General features: G+C 38.2%; 2 protein-coding genes across 19 annotated transcripts in view; both read left to right on the plus strand.

Annotated features, from left to right (window-relative positions):
• Window positions 1-16,788, plus strand: part of LOC110972485 (zinc finger protein OZF-like) — a 657,596-nt gene that overhangs the window by 512,859 nt on the left and 127,949 nt on the right. The window lies entirely within an intron of this gene.
• Window positions 1-16,788, plus strand: part of LOC110961818 (dehydrogenase/reductase SDR family member on chromosome X-like) — a 37,814-nt gene that overhangs the window by 16,925 nt on the left and 4,101 nt on the right. The window contains exons 2-3 of one of the 2 annotated variants that reach the window (XM_051943056.1): window positions 3,778-3,985; window positions 10,902-11,110. In XM_051943056.1, coding sequence (XP_051799016.1) covers window positions 3,778-3,985; window positions 10,902-11,084 — 391 coding nt within the window. In that variant the 3' untranslated portion in view covers window positions 11,085-11,110. Of the gene's footprint in view, window positions 1-3,777; window positions 3,986-10,901; window positions 12,594-16,788 lie in introns of those variants that run through there. The other variant, XM_051943055.1, reaches the window with a different exon arrangement.

Raw genomic sequence — 16,788 nt, forward strand, 5'->3', positions numbered from 1 at the left:
GGAGGAGGACAGAGAGGACAGTGAGCAGACACGAGGAGGAGGAGGAGGAGGAGGAGGACAGTGAGCAGACACGAGGAGGAGGACAGTACACAATGCAGACATTTTTTGGAAACAAGTAAGATTTCTGTAAATATTTAAAATGATCTGTTAAAATTTAATGATTTTGTTTTCTTGTATATATGTTTATTTTATGTCTTTTCTCTATATTAAACAACAACAATAATAAAGATTGTTAAACCTTGGACCTTCATGATGCTGTAAGAATTGTGCAAGACTTCTGTTACCTTAAGCAGGCGCCTGCGCTGTACTGGGTTCCCTTTTCACCCTGGCCTCTAAAAAATGTTGACCCCCCAATTGTCATTGTATAATTCGCACTCTGCGGGGCACCATCCAATCTGATGTAGCTAGGCAAATGAGACTGTTTGGGCTGCCTCATAGGTGCAGAGCTGGTGGGATGCTCGTATGGATGTGTAGTTGCTGAAGGCATGCTTGGCTCTATGTTGTGGGTGTCATCTATTTCATATTTTTGCTCAATACTGTGATTCGACCCGACTTCTGACTTAGTCCCATGGTGGAAGTGGGTATCTACATAATTCTGAGTGCAACTCACAGCCGTATCCATTTTTACAGGAGCGCCCGGTAACTCCACAAACTCATCTTGGTCCAGAACTGGAGCCTCAAGGACCCTTGCTGCTGCGAGCGCTGCTTCAGCTTCTCCCTCTTGTTTCAGAGCGTTGAGTTTTGCCTCCATCCGAGCCCTCTCTAGCTCAAGTCGTGCCTTTTCGACCCCCTTGTCCATTTGGCGTTTAGCGTACTCTGCTCTGGCGCGGGCAGCTTCGGCGTTGGCTCGTGCTTGTGCTACGGCCAGGCTAGCCGCTGAGCTGCTTGACCGGCGAGACGTGACTGATCGGCACTCCGACCTCACCTCCATTTTCGACAGACTTAAGGTGTCCCCGTGGTTAGACATGTCGCTGTTGTTTGAGTTCAGTGTCCCAGGACCCCAGTGATGCTCTTGAACTATTGGTAGTCTTTTTACTCTTCTGCTCTCAGCTAAATGTAACTATTCAGCCTATGCAGCGAGCTAAACATATATGGCTTCAGTAAGGACTCCGAAGACGTGTCCGTTTTTGCAGTGTTTACTGATGTGCCACATTATCCTTTTCTTTTTGTAAAACGAATACAGAGAGAGAATAAAAAACATTCAGCCTCCATACAAGTCCACAAAGATCACATTCCCCATCAGCATGTATTAACAGGGGATTCAGACTTACATTCGTAGCGATAAAAAAGACATAGGCTGTGTCCGAAATCGCATACTAACGTACTACATACTACATTCTCAATGAGTATATACTGTATACTACATACTATAAGTATGATTAGAATGCCAACCGTTCACACTGTAGTATGCTACTCCGTTTCCCATCATGCATTTCAAACCTCCGACGACAAAAAACGGAAGTACGGCTATCAAATATCTCGGCTGAATGCCGGCTTCAGGTCGATTTTACGCTAACAAACAGTCGCATAATTAATGTGGCAATTTCAAGCCAGCAGTCCTCATGCAGTTATTAGCCAGATTATGTGAATCGTTTCAATTGTAGCTGCAGGCTACTGGAGGTAGCTGCTACTTGTTCTGTATGCAAAGCGAGCTGCTGCAACTAGCTGCTAGCATTCAGTAGCACGTTGTGAGGTGTCTGACAAATTTAAAATGTTGATCAGAAAACACATTTCTCAAATCTGTGGGGTGATTCGGATGACGACTTAGCCACATAAAATAAAATAAAAATTGCCCCGGTCCGGCCACATATCCCGCGGAGGCTTGCATTTCGGTGGATAGCTCGCAAAGCATTATGGGGCGGTTGAGTATGACTAGTGTGGTCACCGCGCATACTTAAAAATTTTCTGGATATAGTATACATCCGGGTATTTCTCGCGTACTAAGTCTTTTCATACTATCTAATGTGAATACACATTACATACACTACATACTTATTTTGACGTCACACTTAGTATGAGTAGTACGTTAGTATGCGATTTCGGACACAGCCATAGTATGTACACAAGTCAACAAGCAAATGCTACATGCTAACGTAGCATGCTAACTGCTATAACAACAAACCAACAGGTAGCCTCGGTTGAATAAGGAGCAAAATATATCCGTCAACAGACAAGAAGTAGTCCATTTAGTCCCTCAAAGTGCATCAATTAAACAGAAAAACTTACAGACTGTGCCTTCTTAAGGACAAGAGACGTGGGGATAAGCAGCGGTACGGCTCGTAGCTGTCCATACGATGTGCTGGGAGACCTGAGTCCTTTTGATCTAAAGTAAGCTGCTATTGACACTACGTGGCCAGCAGGCGGCAGTGTTTACCTCTAAACAACATGAAATCAACCTATTAAAGGTACATTCTAGAAATAATCAAAGAACAAATTAACATAAACCAACTCAGAAATGTAAACAAAATGTCTGGACTTATATAAGGGACAGAATACATGACATTGTACAATTAAATTTAACATGTTTAATCCCACTGCACTGATACTTATTCAACATTAATTATGCATTGCAAATGGGTGTCAACATGTCATTACACTTTTTGAAGGTAGTCACCTTTAACAACTAACATTTCAAAAAGAACAAAACATTCATAATACTACCATTGGAATGACTACTAATACTTGTATCCCAATTTAAAGTACTGAAAAGCAAAAAATGTAATGCCCTTTTTGTGTCACAAGGTCTAGTTTAGAGCCATACCTGTAGATATCATGACCTGTTGACACCCATTTGAAATGCATACATGTAATTATAACATACACATACAAATTACATGTACTAACTTGAATTCAGGGAGCTCATGGTTGATTAATTTCAAAATACAACAATAATGTTGAATTTTACAGTATCAGTGCAGTGGGATTAACCATGTTAAATTTAATTGTACAATGTCATGTTACAAGCAAAGGAACCTATACCTAAGTTATAACTTAGGTATACCTAAGTTATACCATTACATTTTTTGAAGGTAGTCACCTTTAACAACTAGCATTTCAAAAAGAACAAAACATACATAATACTACCATTGAAATGACTATTAATACTTGTATCCCACTTTAAAGTACTGAAAAGCAAAAAACGATTTTGACATTACCCATGCCATTTTGAGTAAGAATATCTCAGTAACTACAAATGTAACCCTGCTGCTTTTTTGTACAGTGATAGAAGACAGATGAAACTGTCTTGTAGAAAAATTTGGGGTCTCTGGTACATGTCCCACGCTGAGATTTTTGCCACCAAAAATAGCCAGTTAAAAATCTTGTCCAACTTTGGGAGCTCATATTTTCCAAACTGAGGTCCCTGTGTGTGTGTGTGTGTATATATATATATATATATATATATGTATATGTGTGTGTGTGTATGTATGTGTGTGTGTATGTATGTGTACATATTGCTCTGTATGTTATTCTGTGTCTTTTTCTTTATCTTTGCAGTGTAGAATGTATATTGGATGTGCATCTGCATCATTTGCAGCAATATTTATGTATGCATTATGTTTTGTACCCTTTTTTTGTATTACAGCACTGACCTTGTCTCATTTAAAGTTCTGCTGTTAAATTGAAAAAATCAAAATAAAAAGTTAAAAAAAAGAAAGAAAAGAGTTTTAGGGGTTAAATCAACAAGTGGAATTCATGCGATTGCAACATCACGAATTCCTGGAGGGACTGAATAAAGTTGAATCAAACCTAATGAAATGCTCCCCTCCCTGTCTTCAGGATCTGCTACAGCTCCCATGGTGCTTACTCCCAAAGCAAACTGGCTCTGGTCCTCTTCACCTACTTCCTGCAGGAGCAGCTGACAGCCGGCGGCTTCGCTGTGACGGTAAACGCCGTGGACCTCGGCATGGTAGACACAGCTTTATACGTCAACCTGTGGAGCCTCGCCCAAGCGCTGAAGAAGCCTGTGGCGAAGACACTGTTCAGAGTACGTGTTGACTGACTCATCCTTTGAGAAGAGCAACTCGTATAAAGACAGACAAAGCCGGAGGCACGATGTCTTCCGGTTCCTGTCTCATTTTCAGGTTTTGGATGGACAAGCTGAGAACATAATACTTGCAGCTTTGGCTTTTTTCACACCAGCACGTTGTTAGACACGAATAGCTGGAGATGTATCGGGGAATGTTTGATTCAAACAAAGCAATGAATCAAACTGGGTGTAAAGTTGCCCAATGTACACACGGTTTCTGCAGGGCAATAAAAAGCATTAATAGTCATTAAATTGATTTTGCAAAAATAAGGCCTTAAATGGCATTAAAAATCATCACATTTGATTCTTAGTGGCATTAAAATTCTTTCTGAAGTTTTCAAGAAAAATGTTTGATAAAGGAGTCCAGTTATGGCCGCCATGTGAGAGGACGTGTTTTTCACCGCTCCGCTGTTCGTGCTGCTTTTTTCACAATTATTTATCCTTTGCCGCAGATTAGTGATCTTATTTTTGACACAACGGAACTATGCCTCCTAAGGGTTCTAAAAATACTCAGGAAACCGCAGAAAAGACTAAACAACCAAAGTTAACGGAATACGGACTTCGAAATGATACGCAGAATGCTAAAGCTAGCGATAGCAACATATCTGTAATGGTGACGGGGGAAACGGGAGGAGAAGAGCGATCCCAGAGCAGCAAAGTGGACGAAATATTAACCATAGTGACGGCCATTAAATGTGATCTGGATAACATACGTCAAGATATCAAGGATTGCTCTGAACGAGTGTCCCAAGCAGAGGCACGCATTTCTAACAACGAGGACGAAGTGGTAACTTTGCGTGCTAAAGTTAGCTCACTGGAAACAAAACAGAAAAGCTTGGAGAACCAAGTACTGGCTTTAGAGACACGTTCAAGACGAAACAACGTCAGGATCATCAACTTAGCCGAGGGGACTGAAGGAAGAGACCCGTGTGTGTTTCTGGAAAAGTGGTTACCAGAAATCCTGAACATCACCCCCCAGAGCCCGATGCTAATTGACAGAGCGCATCGAATTGGCCCAAGGAGAGAGGACAACGCTTCCCCACGCACACTGATCTTGAAATTTCTCAACTACCGGGACAAGGAGGCTGTCTTGGTGGCAGCGAAGGCAAAAGGGGACATTCGCTACAATGGACAATGGATCCGGTTCTACGCAGATCTTGCAGCAAGTGTGCAACAGCTACGAAAACGGTATGCTACGGTACGAGAAGAGCTGTGTCAACTTGGTCTGAGGAATGGCGTAACACATCAAGGGAAGCTGCTGGTGACTTACAAAGAAAAGACTTTTGCTTTTACGTCCCCAGCGGAGGCACAAGTATGGATAAATTAGATTCAGAACAAAGGAGAAGATAACTAAACGTTGGACTAAAATGACTTCTCTCCGGTAGTGAGTAATACGATTCTATGGTAACATCACTTTCTTTAGTTTGCACAAAGCACTAGGTTCTAGTTATTATTTCAAATCTTTCCACAATATGTGAGGTAATCCAAAAGGTATAAGACGTTTCAGAGTTTTACGGTTGTTTCCTTATGTGTAACCTAATGTCTACGAGCGGTAAAGGTTAGCAAAAACTCTGCTAAAAAGCACGAACGGCAGCGGTTTTGTTTGGTTTATTTTGGTTAAGAGCGTGGTTAGACTGCTCCACATTGAGTGGATCAGGCATACGCAGTAACGAGAGACTCAAAAAGGAGGGTGGGTAACCTGCAGAGGTGGGAAATTGGGAGAGGTGTTTGTTCAATTTATTGTGTTTGTGTGGTTTGTATATTGTTGGGCCATGTTAAGCTTCTCAGAAAAACTGTGTATTTTTATACTATTACAAAAAATGTGACTCTAAATTTGTTGAGTATAGTAGTATTCATTGGTGATTAAAATTAACATGAACAGCTAAAATGGTATGTGGAAAAGATATCAAATTAGTTACTTGGAATTGCAGGGGAATTCAACGATTTAAAAAGGTAAAACAAGTTATGACTAAACTAAAAGATATGGACTCTAAAATCATATTTCTGCAAGAAACGCATTTAATGGAGGAGGATGAAAAAAGAGTAAGAAGAAGGTGGCAGGGAAATGTATTTACAGCGGCATTTTCTACCAGGGCAAGAGGAGTTATGACTTTAATTCATGAATCAGTTCCATTTTGTGTAAATAATGTCATTAAAGATAAACGGGGCAGATACTTAATAATACAAGGGTCTTTGCTATTAGAAAACTTGAATTTGGTAAATGTCTATGGTCCTAATTCGGATGACTCAGGGTTCTACGAAGATCTATTTCTATTGCTTACAACACTGCCGGGCAAATATATAATTGCTGGCGACTTTAACTGTACTCTTATTCCGAATATGGATAGATCTACAGGTATTGACCAATCACATCACATCACCAGGTTAACTATCAAAAGATTTATGAATGATTTAAAATTATTAGATATTTGGAGAGAACTTCATCAGCAAACTATAGCTTACTCCTGTTATTCTGCAACATTTCAGACATATTCACGAATTGATTATTTTTTAATCTCTTCTGAATTGTCATTCAAAATAAAAAATTGCTCATATGATAATATAGGAATTTTAGATCATGCGCCATGTAGTTTAGTGTATAGTGATGAAAATATGACAACAGATCCCCCTAGATGGCGATTCCAACACAAATGGTTACAAGATGAGGAATTTGTCAATTATATAGGTAAGCAAATAGATGAATTCTTTGAGATAAATACTAATCAAACATCGGCTCGAACAAAATGGGATGCCTTTAAAGCATATCTAAGAGGGCACATTATTAGCTATATTGGTTTTAAAACAAAGAAAGCAAGAAAGGACAAATTGCTCTTGGAAAATAAAATAAATAACGTTCAAAAGAAAGTCTATGAAAAAAGGGATCCTGAAGCTGAAAAGGAACTAATTCTTTTAAGGGCTGAAGATGAAAAACAATCAAGCTATAAAGCAGCTGCCAGTCTTTTAAGACTGAATCAAGCATTTTATGAGCAAGGTGATCGAACAGGAAAATTACTGGCTTGGCAAATTAAACAGCTAGAAGCAAAGGTACCGATAACCTCTATTATTGACAAAAGCCAAACCATTGTGAATCCAAAAGATATCAATAATGCCTTTCGGGAATATTACCAAAATTTGTATGAAGCAGAAAAAAAAGGTACCGAACAGGATATTAATGATATTTTAAACATGCTAAATATTCCAACTATACCAAATGATGTTAAAGCAGATTTAGATTTAGCAGTGAGTAAGGAAGAAATTGCACTTGCCATTGATGGACTCAATTCAGGTAAACGAGCAGGGCCCGATGGCATTCCAATTGACATTTATAAAAAATTTAAAAATAAGCTGTTAATACCGCTTTTAGATATGCTAAAAGAAACTTTTGAAGAGGAAGCTCTTCCTAACACATTAAATCAAGCATTAATTATTCTTCTTCCAAAACCGGGCAAACCCCCCAACAGGTGTGAAAATATGAGACCTATTAGTCTTCTCAACTCTGACATAAAGATAATTTGCAAATTATTAGCAAGACGAATTCAAAAAACTCTCCCAGATTTAATAAATAAAGATCAGAATGGTTTTGTAAGTGGGAGGCAGGGTTTCCATAATGTAAGACGGGTTTTAAATATTCTTTACTATAAAAAAGAAGAAAAAGATACGGCACTTCTATCGCTGGATGCTGAAAAGGCCTTCGATAGGGTAGAATGGCCCTATCTTTTTAATGTACTTGAAAGATTCGGCATGGGTAACAACTTTATTAAGTGGGTCAAGATACTTTACAAAAACCCCACAGCAGAAATTTTAACAAACAGTGTTTTTTACAAGCCTATAGAAATAAAGAGAGGGTGTCGACAGGGTTGCCCCCTTTCCCCCCTGCTTTATACATTAGCTATCAAGCCATTCGCATTAGCTATAAGATCAAATTCTCAGATTAGCGGAATTACTATTGGCCCAACAGAACATAGGATCTCTTTGTTTGCTGATGATGTAATCTTGTTTTTTATCAAAGATCAGCTTATCAATTCCGGCAGTGTTGGAAGTAATTCGGTTATTTGGAAATATTTCCGGTTATAAAGTGAATCACACTAAGTCATCTATCTTATTGCTAAACTCAGTAGATCGAGCTAACCCTACTTCACAAATAATGCACTTTAATTTTAAAGTCGTGAATCAGTTTCAGTATTTAGGGATAGAAATAGTGCCAAATATAGAGCAAATTGTTAAAATTAATTATGAAAAATAAAAGATGAAATTAACACCTCAATAGACCGGTGGATGAAGCTGCCAATTTCACTGATGGGAAGAGTAAATGTTCTAAAAATGATGGTACTACCAAAGCTGTTGTATTTGTTCCAAAATATTCCTCTACCACCTCCTCTGGATTTATTCACATGGTTAAAAAAAAGTATAACCAATTTTATTTGGAATAATAGTAAACCAAAACTTCGCCTTTCCCTCCTTTATTTACCATTTGATGGAGGGGGATTAAAATGCCCCAATTTTATTTGGTACCACTGGGCTGCTCAATTGCGCTCAATGACATTTTATTTCTCAAAAAAGAGAGTACTCATTGGGTTGAAATGGAGGGATATAATTTAAAATTGCCTCTACCAATGTTTCTATATTCTGACAAAGCTAAAAATGTACTAAAACAGATAAAAAATCCAATTTTGAAATACATGGTGAGAATCTGGATTAATGTTAAAAAATATCTGAAGGAGTCAAACCCCATATCACTGTTCAGTCCGATTTGGGGAAATCAACTCTTCACACCTGGAAGGGCAGATGTTATGTTCAAAAAATGGGCATCAAGGGGACTTGAAACAATTAATGACATTTATTCAACACAGTCAAATGATTTTATGTCTTTTGATGAGCTAAAGTTTAGGTTTAATTTGGAGAAAAAATACTACTTCAAGCATTTACAGTTAAGAAGTTTTGTTAATGCCAAGCAAGGGTGTCTTAGCAAAATTCCCCATACACAGTTAGAAAAACTGTTAATAAAGAATGATTTGAGAAAGGGTATTATTTCAGACTTTTACAATTTACTAATGAACAGTACATCTGAAAACTCCAGTAAGAAAATAATTTCCTGGAATGAAGATCTATCAGTATCTATTAGCGAACAGGATTGGAAAAAGGCATGTAGTAAAGTCCATACAATGTCAATTAATAGTCGTCTTAGGATATTGCAATTTAAATGGCTCATGCGTACATATACAACACCTGTGAAACTAAACAAGTATAACAGGAATATTCCAGATATATGTATAAAATGTGGCTTAAAAGGTACGTTGATACATTGTGTGTGGGAATGTAGCCAAATAAAAACTTTTTGGTTAGAAATAAAAAAATATATAGAAAAGATATTATCAAAACAGTTGACTTTAGACTTCAGATTATTCATAATGGCTCTATATCCAGAAAAACATAAATTTACTAAAACAGAATCTAGTTTTATCGACTTTAGCTCATTAATAGCAAAAAGATGTATAGCCTTGAATTGGAAAAATATTAACGGACCGAGAGCCTCTCAGTGGCTAAAGCAGATGTTGTCCAGCCTACCTCTCGAAAGAATAACGTATATCCGTAAATCGAAGCAATATGTGTTTGAAAGAATATGGGGACCCTTTATTGAATTTGTTAAGGACTTGGACTTGTCAGATGGCTTGACTAACTTTTGAGTCCCTTGCACTACCATTTAACTGACCACCAAAATATGATACTTCTAAATTCTATAAGTGAAGCACTGTTCTTGGAAGGCCCTGTTCTATTGAATTGTAATTTTTTTTTTCTTCTCTTTCACATTTTATTTTATTTATTCATTTTTTACATTCTTTTCCTTGTTGTTCAAAAAAAAACACAAAAACTATAATACTGAAGAGTAAAGTCAATAATTTCTTGTATTGAAGCTGTATAACTTTTAAAAAAATCTTCAATAAAAATGTATATGGCAAAAAAAATGTTTGATAATAATAATATATAATTATAGACTGCAATTTTTCAGATATGTGCATCTGCATAAACATGCCAAAGCATTGCAAGAAGTGCTCCAGCTGGTCTGGTACAATTGCCAAAAACTGCATGTTTGGAAAGTAGAGGAGAGCTGGGAAATGGGAAAATGCAGAAATAGCTAGAAAACTTGGAATTCAGAGAATGACTGCAGCCCGTGGGTGGTCAGGAGTGGTTTCCAGATTCAGAAATAGTGAAGTGAGGAGACAGTTTTCATATAAAAATCATCTTTTACAAAAAACAAACCCTTGTAATTTGTTGAGTTCACAATCATGGCATTAAAATTTTTACAGTACAGTATTAAAATGGCATCAAAAAGCATTAAATTTGACTGGCTGATTTCTGCAGAAACCCTGCTACAGTACTGTTCAAAAGTTTAGGGTCACATAGAAGAGTCCTTATTTTTTGAAAGAAAAGCTTTTTTAAAAAAAATTAAAATGGCATTAAATTAATCAAAAATCCAGTCTAGATATTGTTAATGTGGTAAATGATTATTCTAGCTGGAAACAGCTGATTTTTAATGGAATATCTACATAGGGGTACAGAGGAACATTTTGTGCAACCATCCATGTTAGCTAATGGTGTTAAAAGGCTAATTGATGTTTAGAAACTCCTTGTCCAATTATGTTAGCACATGAATAAAAATGTGAGTTTTCATGGAAAACATTAAATTGTCTGGTTGACCCCAAACTTTTGAACGACAGTATATAGCAATTTCAGAAAGTCCGCTAAGCTAATGATCAGTTGTCATAAACAAAATAACTTGTTTGTGCAGGTAAGAATTTGCTGAATCCAAACTGAAACACCGTCCATTTTTGGTTACCACACGACTCCCCAGTAACCTGTTCTGTTTCCTCCTCAGACTCCAGCAGAGGGAGCGTCCGTATCCATCTATGCGGCGGCTGCTGCTGAGATGGAGGGAGTAGGGGGCTGTTATCTGTACAACGGCGTGAAGACGCAGTCCTCCGATCTTTCCTACGACTCCGAGCTGCAGGTGAAGCTGTGGAAAAAGAGCTGCGAGCTTGTGGCCCTCCAGAAGACCTGATTGGCTTTGCTGTGACCTCCAGACTGGTTAGTTCCACATCGCTACCAGTCACTGAGGAATGAAAAACAATACCAAACCACTGCCTGACTTTACTTTCAACATCATGAAATATTCACTTAACACTCGTTAGGGCCCGACTGATATGGATTCTTTGAGGCCGATGCCGATTCCAATATTTGGCAAAAAATATTCCGATGACCGATTAATCGCCGATTAATTTAGAAGATGTAATGAATAAAATAGCTTCTTTTTTTGGTCCCTTAATGCCTACAACAACAAAGTTTTGAACTACAGGCAGAACATTTGACTGTTTTACAATACTTTGTCCTTGAGTATTTGTTTAACTTTACAACAGAGAGAAATTTTCAAGAACAAATACATGCAACAAAGCATTAAACCTCTGGGAAATTATATAGCCTTAAATAAGTGTCACTATATGAATGAGTTATGAAATACACCTTGTCTTGTACTTCTTGTTGCTGCAAATTAGAGGTAGGTTATAGTACAGGTTAAGTTACTGGCACAACATTATTTCTGCACCCCACTGATGCCCTTTAATCTTAAATCACATTTTCTCTACTCCATTATTTTCTTTGCCATGAAGTCATGACTCCTATGAGCCAAAATATACACCAGAGAACCTTTCTCAGATGTAATACTTGTCATCTTTGACAGCGTCGCGGTTTAAATATATAATGGTCACAAATGGTACGACACTAATGTTCCTCCATAACAGCACACACAGTGAGTTGCTGTTCCAGCCTGTGTCATGTTGTAGTATTTTCTGAATGGAGTCAGAACTCCATGTATTGGACAAACGGTGAAAGGACATCATTCTGCATGACTCCGACACTTAACAGCATTTACTGTTTTATGACGGAGTAAGAATATATCGGCATTTAAAAGGCAAAATTCCGGTCGATGACGATTATTTTGAAAAGGGCTATAATCGGCTGATAAATTGGTCGGGCACTATTAAATGTGTCTCACAAGCCCAGCAGCTTTCACTGAGTGTGTTTTGGACAAGATGTGTGCTGAATGAAAGATGTGTGCTGAAACTAGTCAAAGTAGCCTCCATACAAATGGAAGTAACCCCAATATAATGACCAATGATTGTAAATTCTGTCACCTCTCATTAACTGTGTAATTTCTGATGTAAACGGAATATTTCCTCTTATTGGAAATACAGGCCCCCCGTGTAGAAACGAAACTCAACGCAACTGAATTGACTGATTGAAAACAGCAAATGTGCCCCTGCAAAAGTAAACTTTACAAAATGACCCGAAAACACACCTGATATTGAATATTGGGAGCAAGGGCGTCAGTTTGTTTTCAAAAGTGGGGGGGATGGAGACTGGCAAAAGTGACTTTTGAGAAGTGCTTGGGATGATGACTGTAATTGATGTTGCTTTTGGTATGCTACTATAAAATGCATAAGAGTTATTTCATGTTTTAAGTAATTGTCATGTATTGAATAAAACCCACTTGAGAGCTGTGCCGACACTTTTACATGAATTACGAACCCCTAACGATGTTGAACTTCATGTTGAAATCAGCATGTCAAATAGACCACCTACATCTCAACAGGATTTACAGCTCAGGGACAGCACATAAACGAACCACTCAACTTTCTTCATTGCAAATAAGATAAAGGTTAAGCCATTTTGAATACAAAAGAATAAACGAGGGGTCACTGAGGACCATAGCTGGAGTTACATTGGAGCACAAGCTGTTACCATGACAACCCATTCAAACCGCATGGTACAGTTAGGTCCATAAATATTTGGACAGAGACAAAGTTTTTCTAATTTTGGTACTGTACACTACCACAATGAATTTGAAATGACAGTTCAGATGCAGTTCAAGTGGAGACTTTCAGCTTTAATTCAGCGGGTTGAACAAAAAGATTGCATAAAAATGTGAGGAACTAAAGAAGTTTTTAAACACAATCCCTTCATTTCAGGGGCTCAAAAGTAATTGGACAAATTAAATAACTGAAAACAAAATGTTCATTTCTAATACTTGGTTGAAAACCCTTTGCTGGCAATGACTGCTTGAAGTCTTGAACTCATGGACATCACCAGACGCTGGGTTTCCTCCATTTGAATGCTCTGCCAGGCCTTTACTGCAGCAGCTTTCAGTTGCTGTTTGTTTGTGGGCCTTTTTGTCCTAAGTTTAGTCTTTAACAAGTGAAATGCATGCTCAATTGGGTTGAGATCAGGTGACTGACTTGGCCATTCAAGAATATTCCACTTCTTTGCTTTAATAAACTCCTGGGTTGCTTTTGCTGTGTGTTTTGGGTCATTGTCCATCTGTATTATGAAATGCTGCCCAATCAATTTGGCTACATTTGACTGGATCTGAGCAGACAGTATGTCTCTGAACACAGCAGAATTCATCCGGCTGCTTCTGTCCTGTGTCACATCATCAATAAACACTAGTGACCCAGTGCCACTGGCAGCCATGCACGCCCAAGCCATCACACTGCCTCCCCCATGTTTTACAGAGGATGTAGTGTGCTTTGGATCATGAGCTGTTCCAAGCTTTCGCCATATTTTTTTCTTGCCATCATTCTGGTAGAGGTTGATCTTGGTTTCATCTGTCCAAAGAATGTTCTTCCAGAACGATTCTGGCTTTTTTAGATGTTTCTCAGCAAAGTCCAATCTAGCCTTTCTATTCTTGAGGCTTATCAGTGGCTTACACCTTGCAGTGAACCCTCTGTATTTGCTTTTGTGCAATCTTCTCTCTATGGTAGACTTGGATATTGATACGCCTACCTCCCAGAGAGTGTTGTTCCCTTTACTGGCTGTTGTGAAGGGGTTTCTCTTCATCATGGAAATGATTCTGCGATCATCCACCACTGTTGTCTTCCGTTGACGTCCAGTTCTTTTTGCGTTGCTGAGTTCACCAGTGCTTGCTTTCTTTCTCAGGATGTACCAAACTGTAGATTTTGCTACTCCTAATATTGTAGCAATTTCTCTGATGTTTTTTTTTTCTGTTTTTGCAGCCTAAGGATTTTCTTGTTTCACCTGCATGGAGAGCTCCTATGACCGCATGTTGTCTTCACAGCAAAATCTTCCGACTGCAAGCACCACACCTCAGATCAACTCCAGGCCTTATATCTGCTTAATTGATAATGATATAATGAAGGAATTGCCCACACCTGCCCATGAAATAGCCTTTTGGTCAATTGTCCAATTACTTTTGGTCCCCTTAAAAAGAGGGTGGCCCATGTTAAAGAGCTGAAACTCCTAAACCCTTCATCCAATTTGGATGTGGATACCCTCAAATGAAAGCTGAGAGTCTGCACTTTGTCCTTGTCCATTATATCACTATAATTGGAGTATGTTTCAGTAAACAGGTAAAAAAAAAAAAAACTTGTCAGTGTCCAAATATATATGAACCTAACTGTATATCCGTCACTGGGAGAATATTGACTTTAAGCCAAACCAGCCATTCCCACTCAAATCAAACAGTTGTAGCACAAAGCAACTCAAGGAGTAAAAGGAAAAATTACAAAAACACAGAAAGCCAGCTCTCCAAAAAAGCCACCACGATAAATCTGTCTCATGACTCAAACTCAACTCAAACTGTAGCAAAAACCCAGTAAATAAGCAGCGGAAGAAGAAAATATCACAATATGAAGCCTTCTTTTATTACCTTTCTTGTTTGTAGACTGGAAACATTTATTGTCATTATAGTTATCATTATTTTCTTTATTAATTCAAGTGAAATTCTGCCATGGATGGATAATCCGGGTCATGACCTCGTCGTCTTCTGTGGTGTTTCTTGGAAGAGTTCGATTTTGCTACGTTGTGTTTACCGCCTCCTAAACAACCGGCGTGCGGCCGTTCATTCTTTTGCCTGCTTTCATTAATGAAATCTCAGCAAATACCCAATGAACATGTCAAAAAGAAAAGCAACCGTCATCAGAGCTTTTTTCACAACGCATAAATGCAACGTACCGGTAAGTGCCATCTAACAGCAATAGCACTGATATTTGTACAGTTACTGTACAATAACTCCATTAATATAACGGAGTATACCTTGTGGTTTAGCTAGCAGGACCAATTTGACTACCATTACTGTCGTCAACAACTTTGGTTAGTAAATGACAACTGAAACATTTTGGCCTTATGAGCCATTTTATCAGCTCTGTCCATCCATACAGCCACGTTCTGGCTTTCACTGAGGCAAATTAAAACAATCTGGGGTAACACTTTATAATAACTATACACTATTAAGCATTAGTTAAGCATTGGTTCAGCATAATTTAAGCATTAGTTAATCCTTAAATCCTCATGAACTCATCATGAATTCACCATTAGTAATGCATTACAAAGCATGAGTAAAGACAGTTTTAAATGTTCAACTAACACATTATTAAGCATTAGCTAAACATTAGTAAAGTGCTTAATTCATCATTAACTCATCATTTGTAACTAATTAGTTATACGTGCTTAATTAATCATGAATTCATGCTCTGTATGGCATTTATTATGCATTACTAAGCACTTAATGAATCTGGTTAAAAAATGTTTTGTTGCTCATTGATAACCTCAGTTGTTAATACTTTATAAAGGGTTAGCAACTGTGTTAGTATATGATCTACAAACACATATTCATACTCAATGAATAACTTATTAATGCGGTTACTACTCATTAGTTAAGTATATTCCGTGAGCCCATCTAAAGTGAGGACTATCTATGCTTTATAAAGCATTTATAAATGACACAGAAGCAAAGATATACAAAGTGTCAGTTTTATTGGTCCCAAACAATACAAGCTCTTTTAAATACACACTTTAAACAAATACAATCCATAAAATTTCAAGTAAACTTTGACAAACATCTTCAAATAACAGTCTGTGATCGTATAAAATAGAAAAATAAAATACAAGCTCTTTTAAATACACACTTTGCAATCCTTAACATTTCAAGTAAACTGGTGAACTATCTGTTTAGGGCACACACACACCAGAGGTAAGTGGCTGCCTGATTCTGGGATTCCGCCAGTGCATTTCAATGGGAAATGAGTGCACTCCTCCTCCTGCCAAAGGTAAGAGTTGCAGGAGGAGGAATCTGCTCGTTTCCCATTGAAATACATTGGCGGAATCCCAGAATCAGGCAGCCACCTACTTCTGGTGTGTGTGTGCCCTTGAATTGCACAAAGTGCTTTACAGTAAAACAAATATACCGTTTTCAAATATTGCAAGATAACACTAGATAATTTCTGCAACCTGTTTGCCTCTACGATCAGCTGCCATCTCTCCAGCGTGACTTCTGCATTTTGGAGCATGCGCACTAGCGTTTTTGACGGTAAGAGCATGCGCAGTAGCGTCCTACACGTCCCAGAGTCCTACAAGTCCCAGCCTCCTCCGCGGTTCTGGAGAGCGAGACCATAGATATATACAAACACTAGATGGCTCATGAGCGCTGTCAGCCTATGGGGAGCAACGTCGCCACATGGCGGCCATCTTGGGACAGGGCTGCTCGATCACTCATAACATTAAAGTCAATGGAGCATGGATTTTAAAATCACTGTAGATTGCTCAATTTTCAATCGATTTTACAACAGCTTGGTTTGTTATAAACGTCAGAGATGTACTTGTTTTACTGCTTACATAAGAATAATTAAAACCATTGAATTCATATAATAATGAACACAGATATCAGCTTTTTTCAGCATAAATGGATGTAAATG

The sequence above is a fragment of the Acanthochromis polyacanthus genome, chromosome 22, assembly GCF_021347895.1.
Source record: "Acanthochromis polyacanthus isolate Apoly-LR-REF ecotype Palm Island chromosome 22, KAUST_Apoly_ChrSc, whole genome shotgun sequence".
Taxonomy (NCBI): domain Eukaryota; kingdom Metazoa; phylum Chordata; class Actinopteri; family Pomacentridae; genus Acanthochromis; species Acanthochromis polyacanthus.